Consider the following 20,254-nt stretch of genomic DNA (forward strand, 5'->3'; position numbering starts at 1 on the left):
ACTAAATAAGCACAATTAACAGTCACCCAGGCATCCTCACCGCCACTGATTTCATTCCCCAAATCATCCCGGAGATCCCAAATGTTAAAAAAAGCAACAATTCTTCATCAAGAAAATCACACGCTAATCACACAAAGGAGGTGAAAGCGGCGAGTCGACATCACAGCGCAGGCGGCTCTTGTATTTATAGGATCGCTCGCATCAAACTCATTGTTTGAGAGAAGGCGCTTTTGTTTGGTGTCGACTAATTATTTCAATGGAAGATAAAAGTTCATTTTTTTTTGTTCATTTGTTCTCGATGGTCAGGAAATCCACGCTGTCTCAATCCTAACCGCTTCAAACAAACACAAATAAATAATGCAACAAACAAAAGGGACAGACGAGACAAACATACACACATACTGTACATGCTAGAATGGTCTCCTCTCTCTCTCTCTCTCTCTCTCTCTTTTCCCAGGCTGTTTTAATTTGACACCTTGAGCTGGGGTAACTAGGTGGGGAGTGAGGAGCCGCAGAGGAATTCATTAGGCGCGCCACTGCAGGGTCCTGGCTCGCAGCGTTAATGACATTGGAGGATAGGGAAACGAGACAGCCCAGACGCAAAATGAAATAAACATGAGGACTGTCAGTTCTGACAGCACCAGCAAAGGGGACAGAGTCATTTGGGCCGGAGACCTTCAGCCCGTAAGATCAGACCAGACGGCTTACGGACCAAAACAATATTAGTGTGGGAGCACAATCATCCTCACCAGGCCCTTAGATTCACATTGACAGACACTGTGTGCGTGTGTGTGCTGGCATTGATCTTTCTGGGCTTCACTCTTCATATCATTAAAAATATCCATCACTTGGCGCTCCTGCAGCATTCAGATACACGACAGCAATTAAATTATTAATGTCACGGCACCCCCTCAGCCCCCACCCACCACCGCCACCACCACCACCACCACCATACAAACAGCACTCTTAATGTGGCTGCTGAAAGACATTAAATACACAGCAATCTGTGTCCAGCTTCACCGTGGATCAATTTAGATCACTACAAAAATAACACACGGAGAGAATAGAGGAATGCTAGCCACAGTATGAAGATAGGGAGGAGAGAGAGTGAGGAAGAGAGAGAGAAAGAGAAAAGGGGACATTAGTCATTTGGCTTTCATGTCAATTCTTTGAATAAAAATGTCATATGCTGGCAGGTAGAACAGCAGCGAAATATGGACAAATTGCTGTAAAATCATGGGACTTCAGCATCTGTCTGTGTCTCTCCATATACAGAACATGTTGTAAAGTGAAGCTGTTAGAAAGGGAAAAAAACAACATTTCAGACTTGAGCTTTACTCAAAAGCCATTTTTACAAGTGTTGTTCAATGCACCGTAACTCAAACACCAACTCTTGCCCTCCGTAGTGCTAGCCACTAAAGAAGCATTATTTTTAAATGCTTTGTTACATGTAGCAATGTGCATCTCTAAGTACTTTTGCTACTTGTAACTAAATCTGTGGTTCTGAGTTTTCCTGTACATACCAATCTATGTAAGAGATATCAGCCTTTCTAATCCTTCCATATAGCTGTATCTGAGATGGGCTGTATCTATTTGCTGGGTTAAGTTACCGCTAATGGAAGCAAAATATTACCTGCTACTACTGCTACACATTTAAAGCAAAACTATTTAACTTTTGAGAGCAGAAATAATATATTCTTCCTCTTAAAAATGATAACTGAAATGTCATTAAAAAGAAAAAAAACCCAACATTGCTCAGTTCAACACAATGGGACTGTTTTATTGTAGTGATCAGTAACATTAGCTTATAGCTGCTAATGTTAGCAAACATTAGACATTGTGACGTAACTGATGCTGTGGTGTTTTTATGACGCTTCTCTTTTTTGTGCTATTGTTAGGCTATGATTTGGTATTCATCCTGTAACTGTCACCTGTGGCCAAAGGCTAGGTTAGCTTAGCTTTCCACAAGCTAATCACTAGCTTTAACGGTGTAGCTACAGGAAATGCAATGTATTTCGAACTCAAATTAGCTGTACTATGTCAGTGGTGCTATTGTTTAATAAAAATGGTCTACACTACAAGATTTGTGGAATTTTGTAAATCAAATAGTTTTAAATATAATTAGGAATAAATGAAAAAATATAATGAAAGAAGAAACTGCCTACATGGTTTAATGGTGGCAGCTACTACATCCAAAAAGGCAATGGTGTTAGCAACTATAGCGTCATTAGACAGCATCTACTGTTTCAGAGGAATTCTTTATTAAAAAATAAGCTAACGTGCTAACGAGCTCCTCATGATATTCCTCAGTACTCGGAGCCGAAGCTTTGTAGCCAGAATATAACGAGTCAGATTCCTTAATGGCTGCTTTTGTACAATCAGAAAAAGACTGTTGTCAGCTGAGAGACGTGGACTCTATACAAAGAAACAACAATGCATACAAAGGAACAAGCAATTCTTCCCAAGCACGACTGACTATGGTCTGCGTTTGTAAGGCCTCTTCATGAGAGCCTTTCATCCCCGTTCCTCAAAGGACACAATAAAGCTGTCAGTCAGCGTGTCAGTCAGTCAGGACGCAGCCCCAGTCTGTAATGCTCTCGGACTGGGACAGTCTCCTCTGGTGGATGCTCCATATCTGACACGAGCGCTCTCACACGCTGATAAAGCTTCGGTCTCTTGTGATAAGGCAACTGTGAATGGGTGGCAGAGATGACCCTTCTTTCCGAGTTGCTCAGCTTCAAATATGTGGCTCCGTCGCAGCAGGCATCTGCCTGGTCGAGAGAGAAAGGGGGGGCACGGGTTGCTGACACCTGTCTCTCCTAGGATGAGACCGCCTTTGTGACATGGGAGCCCGGGTTGGTTGTCGGGACAGGCCCGAGACAGATATGACAGGGCCGCTGACAAGGGCCAGGCTGCATGCTGGGAGCAACACTGCAGTCCAACACAAACAAGACTTCTGCTCTCTTCACTGGGCCTGCAGTGAGACCCACAGCTGGCAGCTGAGAAGCCTCAGTCAGTGAAAGCAATGCTGTGAGCCACTGGCTTCACAACAATACTAATCACTGCTGCATGGATGGACCTCCAAAATACAAACACAGAAAATCAACTGCAGCTTTAACTGTATGTTAGTGGCAAAAGGCTGCATGCTTCTCTGAGACTTCAAACTCGGCAGACACAAGAGCTACTCTCCTCTATGCTGCATCTGTTCATTATGTCAACCTCGCTTGGCACGCTCATATTTCTGAGCCCCATTCCAAAGCAGACGCCTCCTAATTGTTATCGGGTCTGTGTTGAGACAGTCTGAGCGGAGAGACGACGATAAAAACTCCCCCGGAGCTGATGAGACTTCTCACAAATAGCTGCAGAACCCAACACGTTATGGATGTCTAGGTACAGTGGAGGGTGTGGAGGCATCAGCCTTGCTCTCTGACCACAGTTAGAACAATATGACAAATTGGCCTAGTTTTTCCTTTTAATTAATCATTGCCTTGCTGACAGCTACCTGTGCCACACATCATCATTAGTCAAGAGGAGAGGAAGCCCCAGCCACATATGATAAGACAGGAGGATACACCTCATTAACTAGTTTTCCTCCATTTATTTTTTACAGCAACACAGCAATCACAGAAAGAATATTCTACACCTGTATTTTTGTAATTATAAGTGAGCTGATTTGCTTTGATTTGCAGAACTGTCAACAGGTAGAAGGTGGGTGATGTGATGATACATACTGTGTGAGTCAGAGGGATTTCCATACCATTTGTGCTGTGGTAGGAATCTCTTTAATAAGTATTACAGTAGCACAGTTCTGTCAACACTGCAGATCAATGAGCAGGTTTGCTTTATGGCAATATTACATTTTTCTATGAGTTTTGTATGAATGTGATAAAGTATCCTGATTTGTTACCTGAGGATCTTCTTTGATAGCAAAGACACATTTCTGTCTCGTTATTTTTATTCATAGACAACTTTCCCATTGATTTTCTAGAAAATGTACTGTATCAGGATACAGTATATATTGAATATACAAGTATATCAATATCACAATATGGAACCACAGGATTTTATTCATATGAACCAATCTTATCTCAGCATGTTTTAAAGTGCATTACCATTTTTGAAAGACAAAACGGCACTGTAGCACTCATTAATTAAATAATCAATTTCATTTAATTAATTCCCATTTTCGACTACTTATTTTCCAAGCTCTGGTAATCATTTTTAACACTGCGCTCACCAAGATTCCTGCTGAGATCTGGATGAGCAGACATGTTTTGAACAAACCTCCAGGGTAGCCAAAGTCATTTGGAAGAAAAACCAAAGGTGAAGAATAATATTATTATAATAGCTGTCTGTTGTAAACATCCAGCTCACTGTTTACCCATTGACATTTAGATTTAGTGTTGGCCTACTGTGCTTTCTGTTGTTTTCTTGTACAATGGGGGATAATTAGCAACATTTAGGATGTGCACACTTGCCTTTTTGCCTCCAAATAAAGATAAAAAAGTAGAAATTCTAGATAAATTGTTGGCTCATTTGCAACCAGTCTTATCGTCATAATCACTCATTTCTTAACCCACTGGAGAGTAGGGATGTTTCCAGATCACAGCAGTTGCTTTGTTAGTACAATGTTAAAACTGAAATAAATGATGGTCAAAACTCAAAAATCCCAAAATGTAACTATTCTTTAAAAAATAGGATCTAAATGACCTGACTCTGCATTGTTATATTCAGCCAGTACAATTACTAGGACTACTATCTGTGCTATCCCCCTATGTGCTTCGTTCAAACTGAAATGATGAATTTAATTAAAGGGTAACACGCTGTCTACAGAATGGCCCACAGAAAATGCACATGTGTGACAACAGAAGTCATTGTTCCAGTCCTTCAGCGAGAACTGACGCTGCCTCACAGGACTCGGGAAGCCCGTGGATGACTGACAGCTCCATCTTTATAGGGGCCATCTAGCAAAACGGCAGACGTAGAGGGGCCATCGCCACCCACTGAGCTGAATGGAGACCAGATTTTTTAAAATCTCACATTGGTGAAATAAAAAAAATGGATTATTTAATAAGAAAAGGGTGATGCCTTTCCCAGTTTCTCCTTTATGTGTGGAAACACTGATATGAGGCAGATTCTTGTTGGAGTTATTGTTTATAACAGGCAGTTCAGGTTATACAGTACCTACCCTGCAGTCATTTTAACAACTAACCATATGCTGTTTAATGCAATGTGTTCAGTGTTATCCTACTCATAAAGGGATCATTTCTCCCTTCATAAGGCAATAAACACCTCGTTAGAATCAAGATCTTGTGTAGTCAGGGTAGAAAATAGCCAGAGAACATATTCAGGTGGTAGGTACAATGCTGGAATATTCTATCGCTTACATTAACAAGGGGAAAGAAATTTGAGGTGAGATAGACTAGCCTACATGTGGAAAGAGGGTTGATGGATATCATCTAAAACATGAAAAAAAAAAAAAGGTGGTAGCGTAATAGCCTTCCTGAACTCACACAAATAAATGTTCCACCGCCTGTGCTGACATAGTTAAAAATGAAGAGAAATGTAGCAATGTAAAATTCTCTACAAGCTGTTAATATTTCATGAGTAGCCGTTCTGACACTGTCAGTTTCTAATTTGTATGGCATGCAAGGAGAGGGGAAAGGGAAGAACTGGGGAAGGAAAGAAAAGGGGGGAAGAGAGGGTGGATAGAAGTCGAAGAAATAGAGGAAGATATAAAATATAGGTAGACAAGAAATCTCTAAAAAATACTTCAGGAAGCGACCAGATAGCTGACAGTGAATTTTTTTGGAAGTCAGCACGGTACAAAGAACATTTGAAAAGGCCATTTAACAGCACTGTACTCCACTCCCAGCCGATGCCACCATTTGCATACTTCATATCAGATGAAGATGGATGGTGAAAATCAATGTCACTGAGATGAGCATTTTATCAAGGTTACGCTATCCTCCAAACTCCTAAAACCTCTTTATCTCATCTCTGTTGTCAGAATATTAACTTATCAACACTATCTTTTTACAGCAGAGACCGAGGCAAAGTGAATTTATCAGCTGGTATAGCAATGACAGGCCTGGCCAGCTGGCTTTCAGAGCTGCAAACAATGATTATTTTCATTAAGTAATTCATCTCCTTATTATTTTGTGATTAATCAACCAAGTGTTTAGGATGTTAAAAAAAAAAAAAAATGCCAATAACAATTTCCAAAACACCAAGGCTGTTAGCAGGCTTCTCATTTTGACATTTCATCAACATTTATTTTGTGATATTTATCCAAACTTCAAAATGTAAAATGTAAGATGTTAATTAATAAACGTACATTGCATGGGTTTGCTAGAAACTTTTGATACTTAAAAGGTAAGCAGGGATTGTTTGTTGTTCAAAAGTCAAAGTGTTTTTAATGTTAGCTTGTCATGTGTCATTTTCCAGCTCTGTTCTGTAAGTTGTAGCTAAGAAACACTTAAACCGTGTTAAAATCTCAACCCATCAAGCTCTGCACTCCATGTTTAGTAAAACATTACTATATGTGCTCACCTCTCCTGCTGCCAAGATACAGACTCCTTTCATCTGTCTGCATGATTAGCTACTGGTCCCTCATTATGGAGGTGAAGACTGAACTTCCATTTCAAGCCTTTGTGACTCCCACCTTTACTTCAGTCCACTAGTCATAAAAATGTCATGGCAGCTATAGAGCACACAGGCCACAGTGAGATCTAACAGGAATCACACGCTCAGGGCCAAACCCAACAGGGCAGATACGGCCAGTGGTTACAGTTTGGAGGTCGGTAAGGAATCTCTGCCTATGACTTTCCGCACGCTCGCCCCTTCCAGCCTCCTGACATCAGCCTGAAAGTGACTTCAACCAAGTGCACATCCTCCGTTTACTCTCTCCTGGTGTAATGTTGCACCGCAGAGAGAAAATGACAGACCATTTATAAAACAGGAAGAGGAGCTAACTACAGTAAGCATAAGCTATTTCTGGAGGAGGATGTCTGCAAATAACAAAGAGCTGTCAAAATGTAACAGGTCCACAGTGGAATGAAATCACTTTGAAAATAAATAAAATGACATTTTAGGCTATGTAGAGAAACTCCAAGTTTTACATCTGTGATCCCACCTGCTGTGACCCCTGCTGACGGTACAGACGATCACACTCCACGTTTTAAGTTCCCCACCATGTCGCTGGTGTCGGCGCTGGGAAGGCATCCAAAACCACAATACATTTCTGCTATGGAACATTTGTTTCCTTTCAGGGGGGCGCAGGGCCCCAACATGCTCCTTCTACATTTTTCTGTCCTGCCACATTGCATGACAGTTTATTTTGGGAAGCGCAGGTTGGCACCTGAGACACAGAGCTGACAAAGCACTCAGTGTCACTTCAATGAGGCCAGTTGGTGCCATGACAATGCCTCTGGCCATGCAATCCTACAAGATGGACAACACTGCGCTGAATATCTTGGCAAAGTAGGAAAAGAGGCATCAGCTGTTCACACAATTTCATCTTCGGAGGGGAACAAAGCAAAACAAAAAAATCTGAGACGGTTGCAGGAGGGATTTCACCTCAGATTATTGGACAGTAATAAAATCTAAACTGCTGTGATAGACCGTTCGCCAATTCAGGGTGTTTCCCTGGCTTCCATCCAATGCATGCTGGGACTAATTCCAGCATATCCAGCTCCTGAAATAGGAGCAAGTGAGCAGCCAAATCCATGGCTGAAAAAATGAAAAACTGGATGCAAAAAAAAATTTAAAATGTAGAAATCATAATACAAATTTATAATATCATAAAGAACAGAGAGTTATCAGATTGAAGGGCTGCAACTTTATCAAAAAGATTAATTAGTTCAATAATTTAGTTAATTTACAGTGTCTCCTCTGAATCATTTGGGAGTCACATTTAGATTCATTTTAAGGCAGCAAACTTTTTTTTTTTTTTAAACTAGGACTGCAAACCTAAATGTTGATGGTTCGGACCATCAGTCAAGAACCCCCGTCAAATCTTGTTTTGTCAGTCAATTTTCTCCTTTTTTCCTTTTTGCTCCCTTCACAAAGCAACACAGTATGACATGACAGACTGTAAACCTTTACTAAAAGTCTTAAAATGACCTGACTGTATAGCTAACTGTAAAATAAATAGAAAAGGGTGCTGTTTGTTGTTTCAGTGCTCGCTGCTCCAGTGCTGCTAGCTCAAGTTAGCTAAAACTGCCAGACGCTCATAACCTTCTCTACTATCCAGTTTGAGGGGAAATTTTGTATTTTTTTGTCCCTAAAAACCTTTACAAACAGTCTCAAGTTTAACTTTAGCTGACTGCATTACAAACCTTAAAGGAAATAGAAGTTTGATGTTTGCTGCTTCAGTGCTCTCCGCTCCGGTGCTAAGTGTTAGCGAAGTTAGCTTGAACTACTTTGGATTTAGATGTTTTTTTCCTTACAACAGCTATTTTAAGAGGAATGCCACTTATATAAAAAAAATCACTACATTAGAGATATCATTAGCTACTACAAAAAATGTGTATTTTTTAATCATAAATTCAAAAATTAACATTCAAAAATTACGTTAGCTTATATGATGAATCTGTTTCTGCTTTATTACTGCAAAACAAACGCATACAGAACTCATAATAATGATAAGAATGAAAATACTGACACTCTGTTGACATAATCGCAGTGGATATGTCTCAGTAATGCATTCCTTGTTTTTTCTCTAACACTGATGTAAACTACACTCACATCTACAGCAAAGATAAAGACACTGTTTAATTTCAGACTTGTTTCTTGATAATCGTTCCTCTGTGAGTGTTTTTCTCTGAGTGAGTGAAATGACAAAGAGATGAGTAGCAGCAGTGGAATAGTGGCCTGCATTAGCCCAGCTAATTATGAGCCTTTGCGCAAGGCTTAATGTTCCTCTGTGAGGAGGGGTGGCTGATTAGCTGAGAGAAAAGTCAGCAGATCTTTGGATGCCACCACTGCCAGTCATTGGAAAAAAGAAATTAGAATATACAGTGTTGAAATTCAATTCAGATTGAAATTGAACCTTGCATATGTTGAAGATAAAATGTATAGTTGTTTAGAAAATGTGACAAGTTTATCTTCTAGCAGGACCTTGGATTTCAGTTTCCCAGAAGTGGGCAATCTAAAATACTTCTTTCCAGACAATGAAATGTTGTATAAATACACTACCTGACACACACTCAGCACCGAACAGCAAACGCATATCCTGTTTCTCATAATGCAGTGGCGAGTGAGTGCAGATAAAATTACTGACTGGAATGACTGCTTTAAAAACATACATGGACAAAAGCCCCTCTCCCCAGTCCCCACATGCACACACACACACACACACACATACGCACACACTTGTACTGTAAAGTGACAGAGCAACTGCTTTGCTGTGTTAAATATCAGATGCAAATGAAAAGAGAAAATCTATCATGACTCTAATGTGGCCTGATAGGAGGGGGCGCACTCTCTTCTGAGGAGCCGAGCGGTGTGAGGAGGGTGATGTATGGAGGAGCTGGATGAGAGGTGAAAAGCGTAGCGAGACGGACGAAGGGAGGGGTGGATTGCTGGGAGGGAAGGGAGAGGGGTGGAGGAGGGGGGCATGCAGTCCTGCCAGACTCCTGAGAGCCCAGGGCAAAAGTGGAATAAATGTTGATTAGTGTTGATTTTGTCCAACGAGCACCCGGCAACTGACAGTGGGACTAAGCTGCAGCGAAAGGGAACCATTAATCTTGGTCTGGTTTAAGTAGTGTATATTAATTTGTGTCATTTCCACTACGTGGAGAGAGGCCTCTCTCTCCCTCTCTCTTTTCTTTCTCCCTCCCTCCAGTGTTTGAAAGCTGTGGAAGCCGAGCCTCTTTCATAGCGAACATACAGTGGAAGCCTGGAGGTGGCGTCTGCAAGTAGCAGCAGGGGAGAGTGGAGGAAATGAGATTCCAAACACTACATTATAGAAAATGAACTCCTGGGGGGTTGGTATGACAACCACATTCAAATGTGCCATTGCATGTTCAATTTAACGTGCATAACAAATTTGCAGACTTGATTAAATTCGTAACATATTAAGGAGGCCGGTTTAGAGAAAAAAAGGCAGACCAAACCTGCAGGGACTGAGATTGCAAAGAGAGCCTTGAACGAGGTAAATGGCAGAACGGTGATATTTAAGCAATCGTTTCTCAGCGTTGAGCACAGGAGTCGACATTCAGGTAAAAGATTGAAGCCCGCGCTCTTTTACAAGTCTACTTGGATCTTGCCTTCATTCTGTAATCTCCACACTGGCAGGGCTGCTTGGAGCTAAATGTAATTTTTTTTCTGCAAACAGCATTTCAGTGGCCTTCAGCGAAGAGGGAAAAAAAACATTAATCAGGTCAGAAACTTCGGAAAATATATCAGTTAAAAAACATAAAAATGATATAGTGCTTTTAGTCATTCCTTTTCACGAGGATGAGACGACACTATCATGGCAGAGAAACTTCTGGAAGAAAAAAATAGATCACTTTCCTCGTACATGTGATGTCGGTGTTAATTAACAAACGCAGCACAGTAAGATTCCTATAATTAAGCTCCTTAATATGATTAACATGTATCAATTAGGTGACTGACAATTTGCATAATGTATAATGTAACCACATTGTTCTATACTGTAATGATATTAACACACCATTTACAATGCTGTCACTCACTGATGATTCTGTGATTAGGATTCTGTATCAAATACTGTAAAAAAAAAAAAAAAAAAAAGTTTAAAAAAAAAACCTAGGACAAGCCTTATGTCAGCTAATCAAAACACATTTTTTTCCCACTTGTCTACATCCTCTGAGCCGAATTAGACTTTGGCTCTTCCTTTCTCTTGGTGGATGATTAAGCAGAGAGATTGGGGAAACAGCTGTGGCGGCGAGCTTGGCATTTCTCTCCCCCTGAATGCTGCTGTATCAGCATTGAGGAGGAAGGATAAGAGGGAGACAAAAGCAAGCACGTACAGTATTAAAGAGTCGTCCCTCTGTCCACCGAGAGAGGCACGGTCCCGTGACACAACGCTCGCCATCAGAGCAGACATCTAGTATACACTGAAGGTAACATTCACTATCCCTGCCTGCTGGTGTACACTTACAAGCACAAATGTTATTACAGATACTCCTTAAAATGGCTTTTTAATAATGAAATTAAGTTGAGATTAGCACCAATTAGCCAACCAGAAAATGTGGAAGACATTCTATTTTATTCGGTATAATGGGGCTTTCTTTCCTATCTTTATTCAAGAGCGTGGTCTTTCAATTTGAGAGCATGATTTATTGATTTCACATCCAGATTTTAGATTTTTTTCCCCCCTGAAACCCTGCCCTCGCACTCAAATAGTCCCTGCTTGCGCTGAGATTTGCTCTGCTTCTGCTCAAACTGTATGCTTGCACTCAGATATATTGTTGCTTGCACATATTTCCTGCTTTAACACTGCTTCAGTGTGCTCGTGAAACGTCTGCTCTCAAATTTCTTCTCTGCTCCCGATTTTTTGTACAACAACCCTTTTCCAAATGTTGTGTTGGACAGGGATTGAAATGATCCCTGCCTCCTTGTCTCGCTTTACTTCTCCTAGCCTCCCATACAGGCTGTTAATCTTAGTTTGGTACTTTTCACATTCCTAAACACTGAAATACCGATTTAAAAAAAGAGGAAACATGGTGGGGTCATTTTGTTGCTACTAGCAATGGTGTTCATGTAACGTACACTTGAAACGCTTGAAAGCCAACATATTATCATGGATGTATTCATGTGCCGCAAATATGTCCACTTCAATTTGAGGGTAGTAATAGCACCATTAAAATAAGAGACTTATTTGAGATCCTTGCCTTTGGCGGTCCGCTAGACTACTGCTCCTGAGTCATGATGGGTGGCCAGTGTGCTATATGGCTACTAATATAGGTAGCTAAAAACTGGAATATTTATTGTTTATTCCAAAAGTCGTACAAAAAAGCGACCTACAATAGCTCATGTTCCTGTGTCAACCATTCTGACTGCCTATGGAGTTCACAGCTAATGTTGGGACAGCTGTGTATGTCCCACCACAAGCCAAAACAGACCAGGCACTCATGGAACAGTATGGGACAATCAGCAACATGGAAAACATACAGCCGGAGGCCAGAGAGGACCAACCTCTCCAACCAAACATCTCTAAAGAAAGTATTACCAAATTACTTTCAATACATTGATGTAAACACATGGGAAGTTTACTCAACCACTGCTACTCTCCATTCCGCAAAGCCTTCTAACCCTTCCTCCGTTTGGCAAATTGGATCACTCCCTCTTGCCCCTGCCAACCTATAGGCAGAAGCTGAAGCAAGCAGTGTCCATGGTTAAGATAATCTACTGCTGGTCTGAACCATTGCACAATGTATTGCAGGAATGTTTTGATCATGTGGGCTGGGAGGTGATTTGTGATTCGTCACATAACAACATCAACGAGTACATAGAAGCAGTCGTAGAGGATGTTGTACCCACAAAACAGTTTGGGTGTATCCAAACCAGAAACCACAGATCAACAGTACTGTGTACTCTGTAATGACTCACATAGTATGAAACAGGAACTATACACAATATCAGTCTTTAAAAGGAGGCCCAGCTGTACAACTAACATCGCTGCCTCCCTCCTGGACAAGCTAAATAGTTTTAACGCCCATTTCGAAGTTGCTAACACCAACCTCCCGGAGAGAACCCCCGCTACCGCTGACACGACCAATGCTCTGGTCACCGACAATGCTGATGTGTGCAAGTTGTTTCATTGCATCAACATCGGCATAGCGGCCGGGGCAGATGGCATCCCAGGCCAGCCGATCAGAGCGTATGTAGTGCAAGTTGCTGGTGTTTTTACGGACATATTCAACCTCTCTTTTTCCATATTGGTGGTTCCTTTCTGCTTCAAGTCATCCACCATTTGGTTACCAACAAAACAGATCCACAACGCCATAGCCGCAACACCCCACACTGCCCTAACCCACCTGGAGAAGAGGAATTCTTGTGAGGATGCTGTTTGTAGACGGCAGTAGACACCAAGCTCAGATACCTAGCCTATGCACCTGGTTCCTGGACTTAATGCCTGTCTAGTCGCTCCATCACCTCTGCCCCTCAACACAGGAGCCTCCCAGTGATGTGTCCTGAGCTCCCTCCTATATTCCCTGTACTCTCACAATGACAAGATAGCCTACAGTGGAAAGGTCAACAACCTGACACAGTGGTTCCAGGAGAACAACCTCTCGCTCAACATCGATAAGACCAAGGAGCTGATTGTGGACTACAGGAGGAGAGGCCATCAATGGGTCTGCTGTAGAGAGTCAGCAGCTTCAAGCTCCTCAGCGTTCAAATCAACAAAGACCTCACCTGGGACAAGCACAGCAGCCATCTCAGGCAGCTGAAAAAGTTTGGCATAGAGCCCAAAATCCTGAGGGCCTCTCAAAGAGGTACAACCGAGAGAATCCTGATTGGATGCACCACTGCTTGGTATGAGAACTGCACTGCCCTCAAAGCGCTGCAGAGGGTCATGCAGACAGCCCAGAGCATTGGTGGATGTGAACGTCACTCCATCCAGGACATTTACAATGGACGGTGTGTCAGTGAAGCCTGCAGGATTATCGAACAGCCCAGCCACCACAACCACAGACTGTTTCAGCTCCTGCTGTCTGGCAAGCGGTACCACTGCCTCGAGCCCCGGACCAGCAGGCTTTTTTCCACCAAGCAGTTTTTTCCACCAAGCTTATGAATAATGGACACTAACGGCCTGTTGCCTGTCTCTCTATGACACACACACACACACAGACGTAGCTGTGCATACTTAAACACAAACACACACAAACATATATATATATATATGCACATTAATTAAGGCAGGACCTACACACACACACAGCTTTTTATATAGACTATTTATATGTTTATTTTATTGTATTTTTTTACTACTACTTTTCTAGTACTATTTTTAGTACATACACAGCATTTTACACACACTATATATTATTCATATTATTCAAATTTGTATTTCTATTTTTACTTCATTGCTATTGTTGCTGCAATGTCGAGGAGCCGAAACCTGAGAATTTGACACTCTCATACTTCTATAATGAGATGCAATGAAAAAGGAATCTTGAATGTTGATAGTGATAATCGATGGCTGCACCCTCGATTGATTGTTTTCAATCATCTTGATTATTCTGTCAATGCTTTATTCCATCAATACAACAATCACCTAGTCTTAATCTATAAATGTAGGGATGAAGCTAGTGATTATTGTCTGTATTGATTAATCTGCTGATCGTTTTTTTTTCTATTAATAATTTGCTCTATAACTATCAGAATATAGTGGAAAAATGCCCAACACAGTTTCCAAAAGTTCAGATGTCTTGTTTTGTCTGACCAACAGTCTAAAATTCATAAATCTTCAGTAATGGAGAAGGGGAATTAAAAAAAAAAAAAAAATCAAATCAGTTGTCGATTTATTTTCTGTCAGCCAACTATTTAACTAATGGTTTCAGCTCTATAAAAATGTGAATGGCAACCAGAAGTTCTTAGAGCGACGGGGTATCTTCAAATGTCTTGTTTAGTCCATCCAACAGACCAAAACCCAGACTACCACACTGTATTAAAGTTCAAGTTGAAATCAAACCCGGTTGCTTCAAAATGTTTATTCGGTAACATGTAGGGCTGAGCTGAATTCAGCCTCTGTAATACAAAAAGGCAGATGCCAAACATCTGAATGGACTGACAAGTCAATTTAGTGTAGGCTTCTATGCACCTTCCATAATCAGACCTCTGGCTCATTTCATCCTGTCAAACACTACTCGGCTGCCCTCTGTAAAACACCCTATTTTCACCCTTCAAAAAATAACATTACATCACTCGGCTAGTCATTTTTATAAATGGAGGATCCCCTAGGCTTGAAACCTTACACTACACAAACACAGGCCACAAGAAAGCTGGCCTTTTGTTGAGGTTGAGAGGGAAAAAAATTAAACAGCAAGTCAGAGCAGCACATTTACTGAGCAGCTCAGTCAAGGAGTGGTTTTGTTTGACACTGCCAGAGATTTATGACGTTAGTGAAGTGTTTACAGAGGTCAAGGCGGCTCATTTTCCAAATCAGTTTGTCAAGCATTTGCTTATCTAAAGAGGCCTTTTCATCAATCATAAAAAAACTGATGGTGAAAACCTCGAAGAAAAAAGTGCACCTTAAAAATATCGGTTCTAGATAGATTTATAGATAGAAAGGAGAGGATATTTATATGAGGCCGTGTCATATTATTTGATATCATGGCATAAAGCAGCAGAGTCAAATTGTTTGGATGTACTTTTGGAAAGTCTCTGTGAGAAACTCTCCTAACAGATTATACCAGCGTTGCTAGGATGTAAGCTAACACAGACAAACCACAACTACAGCTGTTTTTACCTTTGCTCCACATACAGTAATATTATTAATATGCTTCAATATATTTTTATACTTCGTCTCTTCTTGGGAATGCACTATGCCACACATACTCACACACACACACACACACACACACATGCAGAGTTATGCGCAGCGTCTGAAAAACAGCATTCCTTTGAAGTAAAAAGACAACCAAAATATGCCTGGAATGAAACTGGGTGAAAACCATCCCAATCTGTCCAAAAAGATGAGAAAAAAAAGAAGAAAAAATGTTTAGGCTTTGGTTTAAATTAAGTCTTCCTTCCTTCTTCTTTCCTCCCGGGTGTCGCTGCACCATTGTGCTTGTTTATACTGCACAATATTTCTGTTGGCCATCCCTCACTTCATCCCAGGAAAAATACACAGAGTGGGTCAGAAGTTCAGACCCTAGATCAACACTGGCATTGTGTCCTGCAGGTGCTGTCAGCTGCTCCAGGGACAACCAGGGATGGAAAATATACACAAGAAGGCAGCAGCTCTGTGGATACACACTGTCTCTGTACTGAGGTGGCACTCGGGGACAAAGTTACAGCGGTGCAAACTACAGCTGTTACAGCAAAAAAATTGAAAATGAGGCATCTGGTAAAACAGAAGAGTGAATAGCAGCTAAAGTTTGATGTAAAAATAACAATGAGGTGTACGCCACTCAAACTAATTCACCCAAGCTGTGTTTTCATTCATTTTTAACCTTCCATCAAGGCCATAAGGTTGTGTATACAGAAATAAAACCTTCTTTCACTCATGCAGCCAACTGTAATACATTTGAAAAGTTACTCTATATTAACCAGGCTATCGTAACTAAAGTACTAACTAATACTAAATTTGAAATATAATACAATTAAAATTAAAAATTCTCAAACATTTAATAATAAACCTCTTCAGCCACTTGAAGTATGTTTTAACTCAATTTATAAAGGAGACTGAGCCTCTAGAGGGAGCAACAAGCTGCGACTTCTTCTAAAACATAATATTGATGTTCAGAACAGAAGTGGCATCTTTATTTGAGACATAATCAAAAATGACTGCTTCGTAATATCACCAGTTAAGTCCACTGGCCGACTATACAAAGGGAATAAACTTTACTTTAACATCTTGACCTCTGAAAAAATATTTAAAATAATGATGATCAAGTCCATGTGTGACTCCGGTCATACTGTATGTTTTCTATTTGATGAGTGAAACAGACACTTACACATGTGTGCAGGTAACATAAAAGACACTTTTTCTGCTATGTGGACATGGAGCTTATTAACACTCCATCTTTTAGATTGCCGAAGATGAAATAGAGTTTGAAGCACAATTACTGTTCAGTGATCGTGATGACAGCAAAGAGAGGACCTTATAGTATTAAGAGTATAAAAATAAGTTTAGTCAAACTTCCAAATAAACTGTATCAGCTGTATAAATTGCAGTGAAAGTGAAAGATTTCTCACTTAACCTTACAACAAAGCCAACTGGATTAAAAATGGAAGTCTACGACAAGACAAGCACCATATCTCTTGTGTAAAGCTCCATAAGCTTGCACCTTGTATTAGGTTGCCAGCTGAAAGAGAGAAGAATGGGTGTGCAGGCAGGAAGAGGTCCAAGTTACTTTGTACTCTCAGCAGAGCCGAACTTTGGATGAACTCCTAGAAGCGCCAGGGAGTAAAACACTATGCATAACTGTGTCACTCCAACCCCCCCCTCCAAAAAAAAACCTACCAAGACAACAAAAAAGAAGAGTGAGCCAGCAGGCTTCAAAAGGCCCCCTGCTCTCTCCTGAGGCAGCGGCCAATTCAAGATAAACTGCCGGGGTTTTTTTGGGGTGGGGAGTGTGTGTGTGTGTGTGTGTGGGGGGGGGGGGGGGGGGGGGGGGTTAAGCAGCGAGGTGAACTTCAATGAAAACCTCAATGAAAACACTAGACGAGGGTCGGGATGCACGCACACACACAACAAAAAAAAAACCCACACAATATAAACAGAGCCAGTCTTCACCTTCCACAAAGGTCAAGTATGAGCAAGAGCAAGTTTTTGGGAGACAATGAAAACAATATCGTCCTCATCCTCCATCCATTCCATTTCATTTCATGCACTAATAGGTGTGAAACGTACAGAAAAAAAGCACCGCCTCACGCCACAAACTGCCATGCTTTGGCAACTCAATATCTCAGCTGCGTTAACTTCCAAAAGAGTCCTATATATACTGTAGCACATCAGCGTGAAGAGAGGAAAATAAAAGATGAGATGCACGCTATCGGTCTTGAAGTGCTACTGGATTCTATCTGTGCCAATTTCAAAAATGTCACCGGTGGGAAAATGATTCGGAAACATGACTTACGCCCTCCTATGTTACGTTATTTCTCTCCTAGCAATTATTCTGCTGACACGCTCTCTCACAACCGCTTTAATAGACACACAATACAGAATGGAAAGAGACGTGCTCACCAGACTTGACAGTTAACTCACAAGGGGAGACGTGAACGTGCTTGTGACAATTTTGCTCAATACTCTATTATTCCACAATACCATCCAAAAAAAACCCACAAAAAAAAACCCCTTCATATTTTGACATGTAAATTGATAAGGACTGCTTTGAGGTAATTGTCCGCAGTTCCTTAAAAATTGTTTTTTAAAAAGGTGCAGATTTTATGCCTATATGAGGAAGCAGATCTTACATGTCAGTGAAATTTATATGGTGAATTGTGTTGTGACTGAATATCCAACATCAGGTTTCTCCAATGTGTATTTGAGTCTGCAAATGATCCTTTCATGATAAAATAGCCCACACAGAGCTGCTGCTGTGTCTTTCTCCTTTTTTTTTTAAAGCTCCTTTAGTGAAAAAAAATACTGCTTGCACTCATATCTACCCTACCTGCTTAAAAAGACTTATGATATTTTCTCTCAAGTATGGAGATAACAAAGGCGAAGCATCTCTTATTAGAGCAGCAGAATTAAATATGAACTCACCTGTTTTTTCTTTGATTTCACACAAGACATTGAAAAGAGCTGGCTTCATTCTGTGACAGTTCAGAGCGTGTTTCCTGCAACAGAAAAAGTGGCTTCATGAGCAAAGAAAAAAAAAATGTTTTCAACCTCTAGCAAGACTAGCCTACTTAATACCTTCTGAAATTGTATATATTGGATTAATAAGATGTTGCAGGCACCAAATATTAAAGCTGCTTCACAAACACCTGTATATGTACACACATGTGCTGCAGCCTCTTTGTTGTAACCTTTATCCATTTGTACCTGTGTGCACATGTATGAAGCTTTACCTATTCTGCTGTTATCATATTATTAAAAAAAATAGATATTAAATGCTTTTTTTTTTTTTACGTGTAACTTAACATTTTAAAAATGTTGTCATTTGCAGCTTCACCAATTTTAACGTGAATAACATTTGTATTTAATAATAATCCATAAAATCTTAAATTATGTTACACAAGTGACAAAGTTACATTGCTTTTTCCCCTCCATTTACTCTGTAAGCTACTGTTGCTCAGTTATTATATTTCATATATGGAGGATATAACAGCAACTATATTTACGTTGAGCAGTAAACGCACCGTGACTGTATTTAAGGTGTTAGGATGAAAGTGACACGTTGGCATGTAACTGTTATAAACGCCATATTCACACTCTTTGATTTTCTCTACAAGCAATCCAGATGTTGACTTATTTGAATGTGAAGTAAACTATGATTTGCAGGCACGCAGATGTTGTTCTCCACAGTTTGTTTGCGTGCGTTTATAGTTTAATCTACACTGCACTACGTTGCCAATATTATTCTTTTTAAATATATATATTTTAAAAAATGTTTCTTTTTGCTTTCTTTTTTATTTTTATATAATTGCTCCCAGTTTGCCGCCTCCTCCTCCTCCTCCTCCTGACAGTGGAAGATGAGGCTGGTAACAGCACAGCTTTTACCTGGCTTGGGCTTCGTCCAGACTTTGATCTGTGATGGTCATAATTTGCTGTAAAATGTCTCCAATGTCCTGTTTTCTTCCGTCGCCGTCCGATCCTCCGGTGCCTTCCTGCATATGCTGCGGCAGGCCGGGGTGCCCCGCCATGCCTACCCCCGTGTGAGAGTGCATCAACCTCGGCTGCTCGTCCATCTCTTCTTCCCTCTATCTAATTCTCTGTGGCGCTCTCGCTGCTGAAATCCTGCAAAAATACATAAAAGAAAAAAGAAAAAAAAAAGGAAAGAGGGAAGAAAAAAAAAATATCCCGGTGATGCTTTTAATATATTGCGCCGTGCACCCGGTTCTTCCAAGCAGGGGCTTTTTTTTTCTGGCGCTGAAAGAAGGGGAATCGGAGGTGGAAAAGCGGAGAAACGGACCTCCTGCTCTCTTGCTGTCTCTCTCTCAGCTGGTCGGAGCTGAATGTGAAATCTGATCTGAACTGCTGCTGCCTTCACTGGAGTAGGCTGTGCGTAAAAAAGAAAGAGGAGAGATAGGCTGCTGGTTTCTACTACTAACATGAACTAGGACACGATTTCATGTAATGTTGCGCAGTGATCCAAAAAACCCCTCTTCCTGCCAAATGACCCCCCAAAAAAGTGGCTGTGAGAAATAAGAAGTGTGGATTTATTTCACTCACTCCATCCTCCTGCTTTTGTCATGTACAGTACAGGCTGGGCAGGCAGAGCCATAGCAAGGAGCATGAGAGTCAGACTCCGCCTACGCGACATGATTGGGAATATAAGACCATTTAGCCCCACCTTGAGGTGCCTCTCATGAAACGTCGATCATTGGATTGTAAAGGTGGGATGCAGAGGAGAAGCTGGGAGATGTGGCTGCCGCCTTTACAAGCAGG

At 40.9% G+C, this 20,254-nt stretch overlaps 1 protein-coding gene across 3 annotated transcripts in view; it reads right to left on the minus strand.

Annotated features, from left to right (window-relative positions):
- Positions 1 to 19,554, minus strand: part of LOC133984321 (pre-B-cell leukemia transcription factor 1) — a 59,024-nt gene extending 39,470 nt beyond the window's left edge. For all 3 annotated transcript variants that reach the window (XM_062423540.1, XM_062423537.1, XM_062423541.1), the window contains exons 1-2: positions 19,367 to 19,554; positions 18,407 to 18,480 (exon numbers count right to left, since the gene is read on the minus strand). In XM_062423540.1, coding sequence (XP_062279524.1) covers positions 18,407 to 18,480; positions 19,367 to 19,554 — 262 coding nt within the window. The remainder of the gene's footprint in view (positions 1 to 18,406; positions 18,481 to 19,366) is intronic.
- Positions 19,555 to 20,254: the final 700 nt, after the last annotated feature.

Source organism: Scomber scombrus, chromosome 8 (genome assembly GCF_963691925.1).
Source record: "Scomber scombrus chromosome 8, fScoSco1.1, whole genome shotgun sequence".
Lineage (NCBI taxonomy): Eukaryota > Metazoa > Chordata > Actinopteri > Scombriformes > Scombridae > Scomber > Scomber scombrus.